The sequence below is a fragment of the Tripterygium wilfordii genome, chromosome 5 (genome assembly GCF_013401445.1).
Source record: "Tripterygium wilfordii isolate XIE 37 chromosome 5, ASM1340144v1, whole genome shotgun sequence".
NCBI classification, from domain to species: Eukaryota; Viridiplantae; Streptophyta; class Magnoliopsida; order Celastrales; family Celastraceae; genus Tripterygium; species Tripterygium wilfordii.
In genome coordinates, this window is record NC_052236.1 from 11,178,085 (window position 1) to 11,196,279 (window position 18,195).

The 18,195-nt window shown below is 37.2% G+C and overlaps 3 protein-coding genes across 3 annotated transcripts; 2 read left to right on the plus strand and 1 right to left on the minus strand.

Moving 5' to 3' along the window:
- Positions 1–2,424: 2,424 nt before the first annotated feature.
- On the minus strand, positions 2,425–3,801 carry LOC119998117 (zinc finger A20 and AN1 domain-containing stress-associated protein 4-like). Its single transcript, XM_038845341.1, has 2 exons — positions 3,641–3,801; positions 2,425–3,316 (listed from the first exon to the last, which is right to left on the minus strand). The coding sequence occupies exon 2, from the start codon at positions 3,243–3,245 to the stop codon at positions 2,763–2,765; it is 483 nt and encodes a 160-aa protein (XP_038701269.1). The 5' UTR covers positions 3,246–3,316; positions 3,641–3,801; the 3' UTR covers positions 2,425–2,762.
- Positions 3,802–5,117: 1,316 nt separating this feature from the next.
- Positions 5,118–9,383, plus strand: LOC119999036 (uridine nucleosidase 1-like). The gene is made up of 9 exons (XM_038846529.1): positions 5,118–5,504; positions 6,876–6,991; positions 7,098–7,157; positions 7,363–7,545; positions 7,646–7,750; positions 7,981–8,077; positions 8,177–8,284; positions 8,770–8,905; positions 8,994–9,383. Exons 1-9 carry the CDS (start codon positions 5,405–5,407, stop codon positions 9,100–9,102), a joined length of 1,014 nt encoding a protein of 337 aa, XP_038702457.1. The 5' UTR covers positions 5,118–5,404; the 3' UTR covers positions 9,103–9,383.
- Positions 9,384–12,086: 2,703 nt separating this feature from the next.
- Positions 12,087–12,845, plus strand: LOC119998092. Its single transcript, XM_038845299.1, has one exon. The coding sequence runs from the start codon at positions 12,101–12,103 to the stop codon at positions 12,413–12,415; it is 315 nt and encodes a 104-aa protein (XP_038701227.1). The 5' UTR covers positions 12,087–12,100; the 3' UTR covers positions 12,416–12,845.
- Positions 12,846–18,195: the final 5,350 nt, after the last annotated feature.

The following is an 18,195-nucleotide window of genomic DNA, read 5'->3' on the forward strand; positions in this document are numbered from 1 at the left end:
ACCACCATATTGATTGGTGAGAAAAGTAAAAAAAATCTGGAAAGCAAACTTCGGGTAGCACTTGCAAACATTGAATTGGTTGTGCTATCACCTCCATCAACCACCAACTAGATGACACTAAAATACTTTGACTCCTCGCTGACCATAGACAGATCTGCCTGTGCTAAATACTCAGCTTCCAACTCGTTTCAATTTCACCACCTATGATTAGTGTCAAAAGGTGTTTTCTAGTATTGCTTTTTTATTAGACATCTCCGTATACTCCTTCAGTGCCAGTGTTTCTAGACCCTGTTTTTTGCCCCCTTTTCCGCTTCCCTAGTGATTCTTGTAAACCAAAACAGAGCCTAAATAGACAAAGCAAGTCCAACTGATTCTTCAAATGCATAAGCAAATGAAAGAATAGAACCAGTATTACAAGAAAGGAATATTATAAGGTAAAGAAGATACAAAAAAAAAACGTTATTTCTTATCTTCTTCCATAATCAACTTGCTGATTTAGAAAAATCAAAGCTCCATTAATTAATGAATTAAAACATCTATTTTTTTATTTTGATTATCAGGACATCCTCTTCAAAGGCGAAATGCCAATCAAACAACAAGTCGGAGTAAAATAGCTGCTGAAAGATGAGGGTATGAAAAATGAGGATGCCTAGATTCTTCTACAATTGATTCTTTTATTATGATTTAGAGTTTCATTTAATTTCCTACTCAAATCTGGCACATAAGAAATAACATTAAGTTTGATCGCTTCATCAATCAGCTATATGTTGCCAACATTCTGAAGCATCCTACATCATAAGCCTAAATAAGTATTACTCCATTAATGGCAAAGTGGTATACATACTCTTTAGTCCTGCAGTGAACAACTTAGGATGTTGTTTATAGAGTTTGATGGAGCAATTCACTAAAAAATTCAAACGCATAGGTCACACCACCACTGATCAGAGTAAACAAACAAGATCAAGCAGACTCCAACAATGACGGCCTACAAAAATGTTCAACCTAGACATCTAAAACCTGTAGAGACGCATTGCAACAGCAAACCGATTTGATCCTGCAAACAGAAAGGATCTAACCCCACGCAGTTCAAGAAGTATCTTATCTACGTTGTCATCAAAATTCTAATTCCTTCCTCTCTTGTGAATTTTTTCTCTCGGCAGCCAAACGCAATCACGAGATAGAGATTAAAAAAGCATCAGAAAATAAAAGAAGGAGTACCTTGGCAGGATCAATAACTACAATGGATTTGAGGAGATCTGAAACGCGAGAAGTCACTTCTGCTTTGTCGGAAAGAAAAATACGGTGCTGTTTGCGAGTAAACCCTAGCTCCTCCGATTAGTACCAGCACAGCGATAACACTGTTGAAGCTCCGCTGTAAGCGACGGTGACTGTGACAATGCCATTTGAAAGCTCGAATTCCACCTCTCACGGCCTGCATCTCTCTCTGCGAGTGGGACGTTTGTTTGCTCAGACTTAACACAAGTCATTCGGTCGTGTGGAATTCGGGTGCAACGGTGTCGTTTCCTGATAGATATATTGTGAATTGTGATGTCATACACTCATACATGATACAACATTGTTTAAAGAAAAATGGTTACTCCCTAATTTATTTTACTCATTTTAAACCGTTTTGGATAAATTGTGATACATATAACATTGTAAAAATTGTAGCAATCATCTAGGGGAAGCAAAATTATGTCTGGTTCAGATGATCAAATTTGTCTGGCTCGAATTAAATCAAACTTGAACATAAGTTATATGCTCGAAATCTGGGTTCAAGCACAAAAAATTTGTAATTTAGTTGGTTAGAGTGCTAGTCTTATTGTCGACGCAATTTTCTACACAACTGACACGTCGACACTTGATCCCAAGGAGTGACTGTTGATCCCAATGAGTGAGTGGATGGTGAACCTTCGTACCTGTAAGACAATAACCAATGACCCTTCGTGATCCGGGCCCATTCCGACTCTCAAGTCAAACATTTTCATAGAGAGAAGTCAAAGAGCTTCAATTGTAAATTTTATTGCGTGCATCATTCGTAGGTCTGATGCTCCTTTTAGTTGTTTGTAAAGTGCGTCTATTAGGATTTTCTTATTCCGAATTTGGTTGATCTCGTCATTGAATTTTAAATTGCATATAACAATTTATCTTTCTCTAAATTAGTTTGAATCTTCGACTTTGAATCATTTTGAATTCGAATCCTCCTCTATATAAAGGTGAGTATGTTTCTTCCTCAAAAGTTGTGAGCTCTAATCCCATATAGATTTATGGTATTATGAGGTATCCTCCTTTAGGTTGATGTACCATTACTCTAAATGGAATAGAAACTTGTCAAACACCTCCAACCAATCGAATCCTCCAAATCAGAAGGAAAAGGTCCTTTTGATTCAAGAGAAAGAAACCCCAACTTTTCCACCTTTTCGCTTATATGATAGAGAAGCATTTCAATAAATATCAAATATGTGACTGGATGAAGCATTACAACTCGGACAAAAGGTCCAAGCTTAGGAAGAATCTACACGGAACCAACCAAACCAGCACTCACCTTTCAACTCCACCAAGAAAACGACTTTTTTTGTTTCATTTTTTTACAAAAACAGTAAAACCCACATCAAATTAACAACTTAAAAAAGCAATATGTTTATAAACATCAATGCAAGATGAACGGCCCTGATCAACGGTAGTCATCAACAGAACATCAATCTGCGTTCAAATACGTGATATTTGGTTTTTGCACGGTCCTGATTGAGGCCATCAATAGTCTAGATCTTCTCGAGTTTTTCACCTTTGACCAGCGGATTAGCCCTCGCAATCTCTTCTCTACCAGCCGTCCTGTAATCGAACGTGCAATCGTGTTTCTCCGGGTACCTGTGGGTCCCACAATACGTGGTGCCACACCGACACTTGAACCCGGTCAAACCGACCCGTTTTCTGCACAACGAACACCGACTAGGCTGCTGCACCGTCCCCATCGCCGTAGCTATCTCCGCCACCGTGTTCTGTACATCTCCAGTGATCTCCGGTTGGGTGAGAGATGAGAAGGACTCGGCTGCTGATGAGAGAGAGAAGGAAGGAGAGGAAGCAGAAAGGGAGGCTTTGATGGAGGCTTGTTGATGCTCCTTAAGGCAATAGTCTCTGTAGCATTTGGAGCACATGTTCATCGTGGCTGGGCTGCCAAAGAAGCCGCAGTTGTTGGCGCATAGACGGTGCCCTTCCGGTGCTTCGCATCTGTGCTCTTCCGCCATGATTAACCTCGGATCTGTATTTTTCGAGCGCTAAAATTCAGTTTCCTCGCAAGATCTCGTCTTCAAGTTTCCTGAAGAACCAATTAATCTATGAGATTCACATGAACACATCACAGACGCGAGAATTTCCAAATTACGAAAGAAAAATCAGTCCACAGTGATCAAATTAATTTTCAAATTTCACGTAAACAGAGGATAAATTCATGAAACAAGATCTGACAGCACAAGAGATGAAAAACGGTAATCACGGAAATTGTTAGGCAAGGATACGTTTCCGTTTCATTTTCTTCCGTATTCTCAGCAACCAAACAGCGTATAAATGAATATTACCATAAATTCAAAACATTATCTATTCAAGACCAAGACCAAAGAAAGCGCAGTATGGGGAGAAATACCTGTTTGAAGAAGAAATCAGGAAAGTCTGACACAAAGAAAGAGCATTAAACGAAGAAGAATCTTAAATCAAGGAAGAATTATCAGGGAAGGTCAGAAAGGAATATAAAAAAAGAGAGATGGAAGGAACGGCGAAAAGGGTCGAAACGTAATCATAGAAAATTATTGTGTTAAATTTATTTTTTCTGTTCTGGAAATTTAAAAAAAAAAATAGAAGGAATATATTGAAGACAGGCTGGACCGCTGGAGAGACGAGACAAAAAGGTGAACAGTTTGTAAATTGTCAAAATATTAAAAATTATAATCGGTTCGGTTATTTTTAAACAAATTCACATTAAATAATTGACAGGAAAAAATCAATCGGTAATCGGTTAACGAAAAATAACTTATCAATAAATCGATTAAATTTATATCAAAAAATGAAATAAGAATAACCCCTTAAAAATGTCATTTTAAGAGAATAAATGTCCTTATACTTCATATAATAGGTCAATTAAGTCCACGAACTTTGAACAAATTGATCAAAAAAACATTTTTCTTCTCCGGATCTCCATCTCTGCCAGCAACCGCCTTTGCTTACTATTCCTTCTATGCTCCACTACCCCATCTCCTTGTTCTCTTTCAAAATGATTATTGTTCTTGATTCGAATAATGGAGAAGAATAAATTGAAAATGAAGGCACATATAACTTAAACCATCAATCTTTACCAATACTTACTCCGCCAAGCCAACGAAGTTGGAGTAATTTGTTTAGCCCTAAACAACATAGGACTTGATTAACCCTTTTTCGAAAGTACATAGGCCATTTAGGTATTTAACCCTTAAATAAATAAATAGGAGAACTGGGTATTGATTACTGAAATTTACATTGGATATTTTTTGTATGGTGTGTTTTTGTTTGTTTGTTTATTGAATTATGTTTCTATGTTTAGGTTGGACCACTGGTGCAAGGAATGCAGGGAATCGGGATGACGGGAATATCACTTGGTTCAAGTTCACAAATGCGACCAGGCACGATCTCTAGGCATCATCAACAAAGACTTGTCCAATCACATGTCACATATATTTGGGTTAAAATGGATGGTCGTATTTTCGGGATCTGTAATATTACTCTATATATATTTGCTTATTCCAATCACTTTTCAACAAATAAATCTAAAATAATTTTCAGAATGCTGCCCCATAACCCCACCAACCGTTGATTCCCCATTATAAATTCTTATTTCCGTCACCGACCAAGCCCCCTAAATCTATTTTCTAGATCCGCCCATATTGTTCGGCCTTACCTACAAAAGAAAAAGACCACCCTTTCAAAATTGTTCATACGCGTTATCACATCACATGAGGTGGCAATTATATTATCGGTAGATTAGAAGTTTTTTTTTTAGAAAAAAAGGTAAGTTGTAGTCAATTTCTATACGCCTATACAAAAGACGCGGACATTACGTAGATGATGATTCAGATCCATTCAGAATATACCACGTGTCAGCCAACCTTTTCCTCTCCGACCTTGAGTAGATCGGAATCGTTGTCAACAACAAGAACACATAAAGAAAAAAGAGACTTTTTTGGCTTACGGAGGCAGCTCGGATCACAGTCAGCCTCCCACGCCCCATTGAACCAGACGAAACCCTAAGAATATATATATGTGTGTGTATATACACCCCCACCATTCGTCTGTAATATCAACTGTCTTGTATAATCAGTGATCGTCTTTTATTATATTTATAATTGATTTGATTGTTTTTGGACCGTGTTCTTTAAATATGAATGGTGCGATGGCGGAAATTAACGGCCAAGTCGACGGCGTATTGGGCGCATCTGCGAAGCCTGAGAAGCTCATTATCGATACCGACCCTGGAATCGGTGAGTTTCGTTGTTTTTTTTTTCTTTTTCGTTGGGATTGTTTGTTTTCGTGGATACATGTGGGAAGTGGGAGGGAAACAGAAGTTTTTTCTCTCTCTCAATATCTCGTGGGAAACTTCGCGTTCATGGTTGACTGAGCCTGATAGTTTAATGTAATCCCTTATTTCCGCATTTTTCTTAATATATTGTATCAATTGCTTGCTAATTCGTAATGCTTTAGGCAGTACATTGTTTTGGTATGTCGTTGATCGGTAGGGTTAATGGTTTATTGTTAAATTCCTTTGATTTCCTGGTTTTCTTTGATTCAAGCTTTGATTTGTGTCCCTTTTGTTTAGGTTTAAGTTTATTTGCTCTGTTTGGTTTCTGACAAAATTAAGGAGAAAAGTGTTAAGAGTTAGTGTTTTAGTCTGTTATGGTTTAGTCAATAAGTCCCTGTTTATTAGGGATCTCTTCTAGGTCTGAATTTGTCCACTTTGTTAACCACGGGTTGTTACTTTGAGTATTTTCCTGTTCATGTATTTGCAAGGCTATTATATAGCCATCTTCTTCATTCAATAAAGATAGATCATTCTCCCAAGTCTAAGGTTTACTGTTACATAAACTCTTAAACCTGACAAAAAGACCCTGAAAAAAATGAGTATTGTATTGTTTTGTCTAATTTCCAAAGGGAAATCAATTGTAGTTGAAGTGAAATAGTTTATTTGCGTTAACAACCTTGTTTCTTCATCTCCGATTGGGAACTGAAAGATGATGGTCTGCATTTTTATTGCTGAGATTGTCGTTGTCAAATTGAATGCAAAAGGAGAAAATAAAGACAATCATTAGCTCAGTTTCAAACTTCTTTTAATATATATATATATATAGATATATATATATAAATTCCTGAGTCGTAAATGGTGTTTTTCCCCCTTCTAATTTGTCTCAACTATTTCCCATTCTAGTACTGTAGGAAGAGGACTAAATTCACCTGTTTTGTTATGGAGATTTATCATAAGGGAGATGCGCATTGAACCCGTAACATGAATTTGTGATGTAAGAAGAGAAAGTAATGATCATAATAGTTGGATTCAAATGTACCTAACTACATTCTTCAATTGCAATGTAACAAGGATACCATCCTCTTATCAGGCATTCTTTCACAATGTTACTTAACAAAAACAAAAAGTGCCGTTGAGTTCTTAATGTTATTTGATGTTCAATTATGATTAGGCAGTAGTTTCTGGATGTTGTTTTCTCCCTGCAAAGGAAGAGGTTCTTATCTGGCATTTTGTCGTAATTTAATCATGAAATTAGTGTTGCAAGTGTTATGTGGCCTCCGTTTAAAAACCTGGTTTTCATGTTTAACAAAATGCAAATCTTTATCACTAATAGATGATAGCATGGCGATCCTAATGGCATTTCAAACACCAGAGTTGGAAGTCTTAGGCTTGACAACCATATTTGGTAATGTGACCACCGAAGATGCCACTCGTAATGCCTTGCTTTTGGTATGTATTTGTGTCAATTGAATTCCATTTGGTGTAAATTTTCCTGTTCACCATGTCTTTTGAACCTTTTCATGATCAATAATGTTTTTAATGTGCCAAAGGACAGTGTGAGATTGCAGGGCATCCAGGTGTTCCTGTGGCAGAGGGCAGCCCTGAGCCACTGAAGGTAACTTTTTAAAGGACAGTATGTTTTATTGTTTAATTACTTTGAACATGTTTGTGCCTTCTGTTGTCTGCTTATTACAATTATGGTACCTTATTGATCATGCAACTTTTAGGCAAATAGTTGTGTGACCCAGTTACTTGACTTGTAGATCACCTATGTTGGTTTGATTAGCTCACTATTTTTTCATTTTTTTTTTCTGGAAAAGGGAGGTAGGCCCCGTGTTGCCGACTTTGTTCATGGTTCTGATGGATTGGGGAACATATCTTTGCCTTCTCCAAAGGCAAAAAAATCTGAGAAGAGTGCTTCTGAGTTTTTGACCGAGAAGGTCAGTGAATATCCTGGTGAAGTGTCTATACTTGCTCTTGGACCTTTAACAAACTTAGCTTTGGTAAGTCGTATGATTCTTTTCTTTAAGTTTGTTTACCTTCCGATCTGTGACATAATGACATCAGACTCGTAATTCCAATCCTAATATGTTTTAATGTCAGGCGATCAAAAGAGACTCTTCCTTTGCGAGCAAGGTGAAAAAGATTGTAGTACTTGGTGGTGCTTTCTTTGCATTGGGAAATGTAAATCCTGCAGCAGAAGCAAATGTATGTGTAATTTCGTGTTTACTGGTATAGTTGGAACCCACGTTTTGGCAAGTCAGTTGCTCAATGTGCTGCAAGTGTATGAGTTTGAAGCGTGCTCCAGTTCTGCTTATTGAAAACCTCATGTCAATTATTTGCCTACACAGGCTTAATGTAATGCATGATGCACCTAGTGGGTAACCATGTTATAACAACCAACTGACGGGAGATACAATTGTGCGTCATAATTGCAGATCTATGGAGACCCAGAAGCAGCAGACGTGGTCTTCACTTCGGGGGCAAATATCGTTGTTGTTGGAATTAACATTACAACCCAAGTTAAGCTAACAGGTATTCTTGTCTGCTTAACTTTGCTGTTGGTCAAGCTTCTATCCTCTTGTGTTGTGGAAATCAAATTTCTCTGACACTAACCATCATCTTATATGTTAGATGATGATCTTCTTGAATTGCGGCAATCGAAAGGAAAATATGCTCAACTTTTATGTGATATGTGCCAATTCTATAGGGATTGGCATGTGGAGTCTGATGGTGTCTATGGTAATTTTCTAAGCTTTTCTTTATTTTTTTATCAGTGAGTGGGAGGGGAGAAATACTTGCACACTCAGGGGTACAACTAAATATGAGCGTAGAGGTCCTTTTACCGCTGTTTGTACCTGACTACAATCTAAAGGTTGTAGTTCAATTCCTGAAAACAACCTCTCCACCTATTATGTGGGCATTAGGTCTATGTATATCATGCACATCCCCGACCCCGCTCATTGCGGGAGGCTTGTGGACTAGAGTTGTTTACCTTTCTTACTTTTATATATATAGATGAACATATAAAAGAAGTGAAAGAATATTTGAGGAAAGAGAAGGCATCTTTCCTAAGACTAGGCCAATTGTGATGGCAAAGATGAATTCAAACTACAATTGCTCTCTAATATTGCTGTATGTCTGTTAAAAAAATCCTATGAAAGCTCTGCAAGTGTGACACTACAGGGTATTTTTAAGTGGACTAATTTTTTGAAATTTGGTTGCAGGAATTTTCCTTCACGACCCTGTTAGTTTTGTGGCACTAGTTCGGCCTGATCTCTTCACGTACAAGAAGGGTATTGTCAGGGTTGAGACACAGGGAATCTGTGAGGGCCACACGCTTATGGACCAAGGACTGAAGAAGTATGTGAAAAATCTGGATAATTTGTGCATTTCAACTGTTTTCCTAGCATTCTTACTAAATTATATGCTGCTGCAATTTGATACACAGATGGAATGGAAGTAACCCATGGACTGGTTATTCTCCTCTTTCAGTAGCCTGGACTGTCGATGTCGATGAAGTTCTTAATTATACAAGAAAACTGTTGATGAAAGCATAAAAGCTGGGGGAATTTGACCTCCTTCCAAAATTGCCAGAAACCAAAAATGAAGGACTGGTTGCCTTTGATTTCAAATGATAATTTCTTGTGACCATTTTTCATTGTTGTTGTGACTGGCCAATTCTTGGATATGGAGGATCGTTACGGGTCGCACAATAGTATCACGGTCTGCATAAATGTGTATGAACATTCAAATAACTGATGATAAAAGTTGTCAGCAATTCAATGAGAAAAGATTATGATTTATGGGTAAATTCAAATGCATGATCTTTGCTGTTGCTTCTTTTTTTTTTTTTTTGTTAATGATCTGTTGAGAATGGTTACTGAAATAAACCGATAGGCATTCTTGCATTTTTTGTTTTTCGATCACAGTTATTCCAAATTTGTTTGAAGCCACAAGAAAGAACTCATCTCTGGATATCTCGCCCACAATCGAGAGAAATCATTTATTCCAAATTCATATAAAATGGACCTCCACCCAGTAAATGTCTCTTCCAATCTCACTCTTCATTATTAACTAAAGAGAGAACTTTTTACACCGAGCAATCTACATAGTCTTATGATCCATTGAACTGACAAGAGGGTTGGAGCATCCCCCGAGGTAGACCTCAAGGATCCCTTAGCTCACTCTTTCTCCTGGGCAGGGACATAACGGTTACTTCTGTTGGAATTGATCAATAAAATTATACTCTACTTAGATAGTTAGATTAATAATTCGAGTTTAACTAGCATTATGTTTTGTATAAGCTTATAAATAGTAGGTTTGTTTTTAGGTTTACTTAACCCTAATTCTTATTATTTGTTTCTCTAGGTTTAAAGAGGCGGCTAAGAGAGAGAGGGGGAGAGAGAGAGTAAGGGTGGGGGAATCCTTGTGGTTTATCTCTCGACGTATCTCTTGGGGGTTCGAATATGAGTTTAAGGGTGTGAAAGTTTAAAATTTAGAATTTGAGAGGGGATAGGCTGAATTGGGGTTATGGAAAATCTCTAGGGTTCTTGGGTAAAGAAATGACACTGAGAATATGATTGTAACAATTTCATATAGTGAAAGTTTCTCTGGTTGTCACTGACAACACCCGAGGTTTTTTTCTCCGGTTTGGAGTTTTCCACGTAAATCTTGTGTGTTGCTGATTGTGTTATCTCAAGTTCAATTTCTCTTGGTTTATTGATAGTTCTATAGATAGGATCCTTAGGGTAATTCCCCAACAACTTCCAAATCTTTAGTTCGACCATTTGATACGGTCTGATTTTGCACGTCTATATGTATATACACTGCATGTACATCAACAAACATCGCATCTTCCTCTTAGCTGTGAAAGACACTCTATGCGAAGACATGATTGTGTTTGATCATATTAACCTCGATTCGTAGCACTGGTTTTGCATAATTGCATATAACTTGCACTCACTCTTACTTGATTTAATTTCTTTCATGTATTATTGGTACGCAGTTTTGGAATCCTTCATAGCCAGCCTGTTGGAGTAGCAGTCAATTACGTGATCATTTGGCATTACCAATTGGTCCAAGCTTCCCATCATATTATGCAGAGAAAATAACCGAAACCATGTGAGCATACAAAAATGCAGATACAGTTCATATCTACTTTACTTACCCAGATCCTCCAATTACTACCAAGTATCAAACCCATGCCTTCAAAATTTATATCTGGCATCAAAACAGAGTTTGCTATGCATGACCAAGCGCGGACGAGAGCCCTTTCACTAGAAGTCATTGCAATAGCCATCACAAACGTCCAATCGGTTTACCAAATTCAAAAAATTATGAGGATCCCATACTGGTAAACAGACTGGACTTCTGTGATTTAAATTACAGAGAAACTACAGTGACTTCTACTGATGGGGATCTTCGATAGAGAGAGCTAGCTACTGTTGTGATTAAAATTGTAGGGAAACTATGGTGACTTCTACTACTGGGCCCCTTAACTCAACATAACACATACTGATGGCTAGTAAAATATTGATTCATCTACAATACTCGTTGTTCTTAATAGACAAATGACTCGTTGTTCTTAATAGACAAATGAACTACACTGTTTTTTTTTGGTGACCGGGTAGGCCTCAATCCAACGGTCACTTTTTGATCCCTGGGTCATTTTTTAATCCTGGGCTTCACCTCCACAGGCGCTTTAAATCGAGCCAAAACCCGTGCAGATAAGTGGTCCGAAGCCTCCTAGAAATGGGCTGCAAGGCCTACGGAACCAGGGAACCCCTGAAAAACATCCCAATTAGTTTCGTATTCCAGGACTCAGGCGCCTTTAATTCTTAAGTCCGGAGAAATAATCAACCACAATTCAACTACACATGCAAGCAATAAACCCGAAATGATGATGATACAGTGATTGTGTTGTAAGAGCTAACATTTTAAGAGGCTATACAACCATTATTACACAATAATTATAAATTCAAATACAACTACTCTTCATGCATATATATATATATATATATATAGTCATAGAAGGAAGCCAGTCAAAAGCTGAAAACCAAACCCATTTAAGAAAAACAGATAAACCAACTCTTTTATCTCATATTGATTTTGACTTTTCTTTTTCATTGACATTTACCTAACACACTGAAGGAATAACCCCTTCAACTCCCGCCACATACCCACTCCAACCAGCTAAGAACAGATGTAACGGCCCATACTGACCCGTACGGTTTTGTCTTCTCAGACTCAGTACCACCAGTTCATACTATGTTTGAGCTCAGGAAAAACATACTAGTTTCGAAATTTGACGTATTATATTTTGTACTTCACATCTTATATTGGGTGATACGGGACGAGATTTAGACTCACCGCCACTCGGTAGCTCGCACCATTAACCTTCACACTACAAAGGCTTGTGGCGCCTACCCCACTGAGCCGTGTGCTACAAGAAAGCAACCTTTTTTCTCACTTTAGGACTTACATAAATTGGCCTTGCAAGAAACCTGAAAGAAACATACATTAGAATCAGTTGAGTTTCTTGTTGTGGTAATACTAATGGTGTCTGCTTCTTCATCAACTGCCATGGCAGAGAGGATTTCTTGGCACTGTGCATTGTTTGTGGCAGCAATGTTGGTTTTGAGCTTCTGTGAATCAAGTGAAAGTGAGTTCATCACAGCCATGAATCATCAGCAGATGAATGTGAACAGGCCTTGCGACGAGATTTACGTGGTTGGTGAAGGAGAGACTTTGCAGAGTATTAGTGAGAAATGTGGGGATCCTTTTATTGTTGAAGAGAATCCACATATTCATGACCCTGATGATGTTTTCCCTGGTTTGGTTATCAAGATTTCTCCCTTCAAGAATCTGTGAAGTCCTTAGCCTTGCTTGTGTACATTATTTTCCAAGAAAATGTTGGCAATGCTGCATGTTAGAATATGAGTACATGCCCAGTTCATTAAAACCAAGACATAGCCGTTTGGACTTCCATCATCACCTGACAAAATTATATATTTCATTTTATGTGTTTATGACCGTTGTACATTAGTCTATATATTGTACACATGAGTCATTGGCACTCAAGTAATGAAATACAAGACATCTCTCTGTCTCTCTCCTTGTTCTTCTTCTCCTTCTAAATCTCTGTCTTCTCTGTTTTGATTTCACATCTGCAACTAAGATTACAAGGGTTAAGACAATACTCAATTTATTTCACTGCAATAGCTCAAGTGATCCAAATATGTAATGTAAACCCCTCTGTGTAAATGATATTTGGGATTGATGTTTAAGAGGATATTTGTTATTTTTGGCACACTTTTTTTCCTTAATTTTGTGTAAATCATTTTACTTTTGTTCTTACAATCATTATAGAACATTTATAGCTTAATTTCCAGGAACGGTACAGGAGAAAGATTCCAGCCGTTTGCCAACCCTCTTCGTTTGTTTGTTTTTTAATATCGTGAGAATCGCTCCAAGCCTCCAATGTAGGACCCTTTGGATTTACCGTGGTGGAATAAATCCCTAAACCCGTACACTGCACCCTTTGAAGTTCTCTACACGGGATCCTTGGAAGTTCTCTACAAGTCAATGTAGGACCCTATGGACCCACCTTGGTGGAATAAATCCCTAAACCGATACATTGCACCCTTAGAAGTTCTCTACACGGGATCAAGGTAATAGAAGTTCTCTACACGAGAATCCTTAGAAGTTCTCTACACGCCAATGTAGGATCCTTTGGACCCACCCTGGTGGAATAAATCCCTAAACCCGTACATTGTACCCTTAGAAGTTCTCTACACGGGATCCTTAGAAGTTCTCCACACGCCAATGTAGGACCCTTTGGAATAAATCCCTAAACCCATACATTGCACCCTTAGAAGTTCTCTACATGGGATCCTTAGAAGTTCTCCACACGCCAATGTAGAACCCTTTGGGCCCACCTTGGTGGAATAAATCCCTCAACCCGTACACTGCACCCTTAGAAGTTCTCTAAACGGGATCAAGGTAAGTTGCTGGCATTTTATCATGGAGTGTGGCCCCAAAGTATTAGCGAGAGCCGAGAAGTTTCGAAACTAGTACCCATGGGTTTAGGAACTAACTTGGCCATTATATGTTATAATTTGAATAATTGGTAGAGGAGAAACGTTGGGCCCAACAACACTAGAAGTATTGGCCCATGTGGGTTTTGTTCCTAAAAGGACCCTTATGTGAGATTCCTAACACTCCTCCTCATTTGTGCGCTCATACGAGGCTCAACAAGTGGACTAGACGGGTTAGGGTCCATCATGTGGTACCTCTCACCACCGAGAGGCCACAGGTGCCCCAAACGTCATCTGTTAGAGGTCTTGAGAATCTAGCAAATGCTCCGATATCATGTTATAATTTGAAGAATGGATAGAAGAGAAAGGTCGGGTCCAACAACTCTTGAGGTATTGTCCCATATTTGCTTCTTCTTTTTTTTTCCCCTTAAAAGAGCACTCAAGTGTTTGAGAGTTGGACACCACTTATAAATTGAATGTAACTATCTGGATTCCTAACATTATGGTCCAAAAATTAAGAATCCAGTGCTCTGGTTAAAATTAAGTTAGTTTCAATTGAACTTTTTAAAGTTAAAAATTAAGACCATCATTGACTAAACAAAGTTAAATGTATAAAATTACTGTATAATATAGGTTTGTTCCAAAACAGGCCTTAACTTGCGAAGAGAAACTCCAAAGAAAAGCTGGATGACTCAACTCATTTTATAAAAATAAAAAATAATAAAAACAGAGTCAAACAAGATTAGGCTTAACTGGATAAACAAGGTCTAAAGTAAACTCTATGAATTTGTTTGTCCAAAAGTAGGAGTGACAAAATTCTATCTGGTCTGGATAACCGAATTTGTCCAATTTGGATTAAAACGAGTTTGGACATGAGTTATATGTCCGAAATCCGGGACTAAATACAAAATTTTTATCTGGTTTAAAATCGGGTCCGGGTCCGGGTTCAAACACATAAATTTTGTCCGATTTACTTGTCCGAACCTTAACCCTGATTAGGTTACTGTCCAAGTTTAAACCAATCCTGGTTTGGTCAATTAAGTAAGTCTGGAATCCAATCCGGGTTAAAGTCTAAACATGAAAATATTTCATAAACACATATTATTATTCGACCCATAACCAACTTGAAATCGATTTTTTTTCTCACCTCTACCCAAAAGAAAGCCTATAGGACGTAACCCAATAAGTAATTATCTTCATGTGGATGATCACTACCAAAGCCCACTCCTTTTCTTTTTTTTCTTTTTTTTTTAAATAGCCAAAGCCGACCCTCCTTATTCAAAGGTTTTCCTTGAAAAATATATTTAGGCCCATAATCCATTAAGCCCACCAGTCTTTCCCATTATAGGCCTCGGTAATACGCAAACCTATCCAAGCCCATGCCCCATGGCCTACTCTTGAAGAGATATCTTGGGCTTCCAATGCGGAGCCCAAACCCTAAGATAGTGATGCGAGAAGAACGAGATTAGAGGATGGCCCAATTAGCTTAGCCCGGATACATTGCAGGCCCAATATTGGTTGGGCTGTCTATCTCAGTGGGCCTTCTGCAACTTCACAGAACACCAGAAGTCCAGAAGTATGTTTTAAGATTTAACGAATCAAATCCATGTCATACCCTCGCACTCCACGTCATGTAATCAAGAACGAAGAGCAAAGGAAAAAAACAAAACAAAAACCATAACCAAAGGAAACGACAAAATAAATTGTTTGGAGCAGTTTTGAGTGGGGTGTGGGAATCTAAGTTGTCCGCGCTTGGGGGAAAAAAATATCTAAGTTGTCGGAAGCATATCAAACAAGACAAGAGTTGGTAGTAGTAGTTATATACAAAAATTGTGATAGTGCTACTTCACCTAAAAATCTGCTAGTGCAGTGTCAAGACTCATTAACTCCGGGTCAGATTCAAATTCGCACAACCCAATCGAATGACATATAAGCAAATACAAAACATCTCTCAAACAACAAATGTATTTTATGAGCATAACTACTACGGAAACGATCCAAGAAAACAAATCTGTGCGGGCCTGTGGCACAGAGATGACAATATTTATTGATGTGTTTGGACTTGATGAGTAGAATGAATGTCTATGATGACCACTACATTGACTTCTAATGTAGGGGCGCTCATCTGTTATATATATGTGGCCATTGACATGATTATTACAAAAGCGCAAGCGAAACTGCAACAACAACTGTGACTTATGTAGATAATACACGAAAGGGTCAGATACGTCATTGGCAAATCCATAAGTTTCGCAATTCGTTTAGAATAGGAGAATGTACAATTTTAATCTAATGGTTTGGGAGATACACAACATTACACCACATTTTTTTTTTTCGTCTTCAAATTTTGCCTATTTATTCTCATCATTATATGTGAATTGTAGATTTTCAAAATTGTATAGTCCCAAATCCATCCTTTGCAGGTTTGGACACATGAATGTTCGATTTTGTGCCTAACGTGAGGCCCAAATCCTTTACTTGAGGCTTGGCAGGTCCGAGTTTGTTCATAAATTGTTCCTTTGACCTTGCAATGTGTTGGATTTTCTAATTTATTTATTTGGCTTGTTATAGTGTTGTCGTTCGTATGAAAACCTGAGAAAGGGGAAGAGAAAGAAACGGTAACATATAAATCAAACGATGTCCCCTAACTCATCATTTACTAATCATTAGAATTTGACCGTTGATTTTTAGAGTTGTTATGATAACGGTTAACGTTATTAAACACGAAAAAATCTTTAACTATATCAATAACTATCATTACCAGTAGAATTGATATATCGATCGATCAATAACGATGAACCAATAATTGGTATCGGGAAAATACCGATAGCAATAGCAACCGAAAATAATTGGTAATTGGGCCGGCATGAATAAAGAATGTTGGGCCGAAAATAAATTGGATCATAGGTATCTAGAGTCAGTGATATACAATCAAATAATTTAGATCAAATCAATCAGATCAGGCACTAATTTTGACGGAAGATTTGATTGATCTTACGAATGTTTTTCAATTTCCATAAATACTTTTCAGTTATGTAAATCAGTACTGTTAGTTAAAAGTTAAAACCATCAAATCAACGTATCAATTTTGATAAATATAATTTATGCCACCATTAAATAACTCGATATTATTTCTTCTTCTTCTTCTTTTTCTTTTCTTTGGGTAGAAGACCAAAAAAATTACTAGCCATTGATCAGAGCAATTTAGTCACGTCAATTATATGTAAATGAATGAGTGTGAAATGAGCGTGTGGTGCATATAAGTGAATGAGTGTGAGGTGAATATGATCATGTTTGATATGAAATAAAGAGTGAGTATGAGCATTTTAATAATACAATTTTCATATTACATTTTTTATTTAAAAAATATATATTTTCTAATGTTTGAGTTTAATTAATAAAGGTAAAATAATCTTTTATGCATCAAAACTTATTATCCCTTTTGGAGAATGGTCATTATCACCATTAATTTATTAATTTATCATTGTTTATATATTAAAGTGTTACGTACAATGGTAAAAAATATAATGCTAACTTATATATAATATATATTCAGCACTCCATTCCCTTTGAATGACCTAACTTTGGGGAAGTATTTTAGCAAAATTTGATGAAACATTCCTACAATTCTTTTCAAATCCCTCACTATATCTTTTTCAAAACTATCCAAACAAGAAATTTTGGATGAAACTCATTTTTATTCTCTTCACATCCCCCAAATCCCTCAATGCAAACACAGTCTTGTAGCCTTTAGCTTTTGTGAATAACGACAAACCTCTAATAACCCTTTTGAGTGTTGAAGGGTGTGGACATAGTACTAGGGTTGTCTTAAAAAAATCGTGATAAACCGAATCGACCATTGGGTCAGTTATTGTTAAATATATGTTAGTGAAGACTGATCAAAAAACAATTGAAAATTGAAAAAATCTACCAAACCTCCAATAACCAACCGAACGATGAGTTAAATTTGTGTCAAAAAAGGCCAAAGACCAACCGTGGACACTCCTAGGGCATACCATGTGATTATACATACACATATGTATGTATATGTATACGTATACGCGTATATAGGCACGGTTTCTGGTGAGTGGTGATAATGTGCCATGGAAGGAGAACATCTGAACATGGGCAGCATTTCTTCTTACCAACCATGGAAAAGAATCTCACTGGTTTTTCTTTCATCCAAAAATTATTAGTTAATCCTGATTTATTTGTTCCCCTTTTTTTTTTCTTCAGAATAATCTTAGATAGTGTGGCTTTACACTTTGTAGAGTCTAAAATCACAATAACTTTACTATGCCAAAACAAATGAGAAAAAAGAAAAACACCCGATCCATTAATTAGAGTGATAAAGATGGCTAGTACACTCTGATGACCAGAGTTCGAATCATCTCCCCTATTTCAAAAATGAGAAAAGAAAAAAAAAACATATTGATGATGTTGTCCCATAAATTAGTCACTTAAATATTCGTCATTAATTTGGGGAAAAAATATATTTTGTTGACATAGGATCCACATATATTCATCAACCTCGATATGATTAATTTAGCTGCTTATAAGCTGCCCATTGGCCAATCTCCTGACATTGTCTCTCAACAATTATTGGAGGTTATC

What these genes read in the sequence shown, in the direction of transcription:
- LOC119999036 (XM_038846529.1), top strand. Translation starts at nt 5,405, where the DNA reads ATGAATGGTGCGATGGCGGAAATTAACGGCCAAGTCGACGGCGTATTG. An exon ending in CTCGTAATGCCTTGCTTTTG is followed by an intron (nt 6,992 to 7,097) that starts GTATGTATTTGT and finishes GCCAAAGGACAG; the next exon opens with TGTGAGATTGCAGGGCATCC. An exon ending in ATGGACCAAGGACTGAAGAA is followed by an intron (nt 8,906 to 8,993) that starts GTATGTGAAAAA and finishes TTTGATACACAG; the next exon opens with ATGGAATGGAAGTAACCCAT.
- LOC119998092 (XM_038845299.1), top strand. Translation starts at nt 12,101, where the DNA reads ATGGTGTCTGCTTCTTCATCAACTGCCATGGCAGAGAGGATTTCTTGG.
- LOC119998117 (XM_038845341.1), bottom strand. Translation starts at nt 3,245, where the DNA reads ATGGCGGAAGAGCACAGATGCGAAGCACCGGAAGGGCACCGTCTATGC.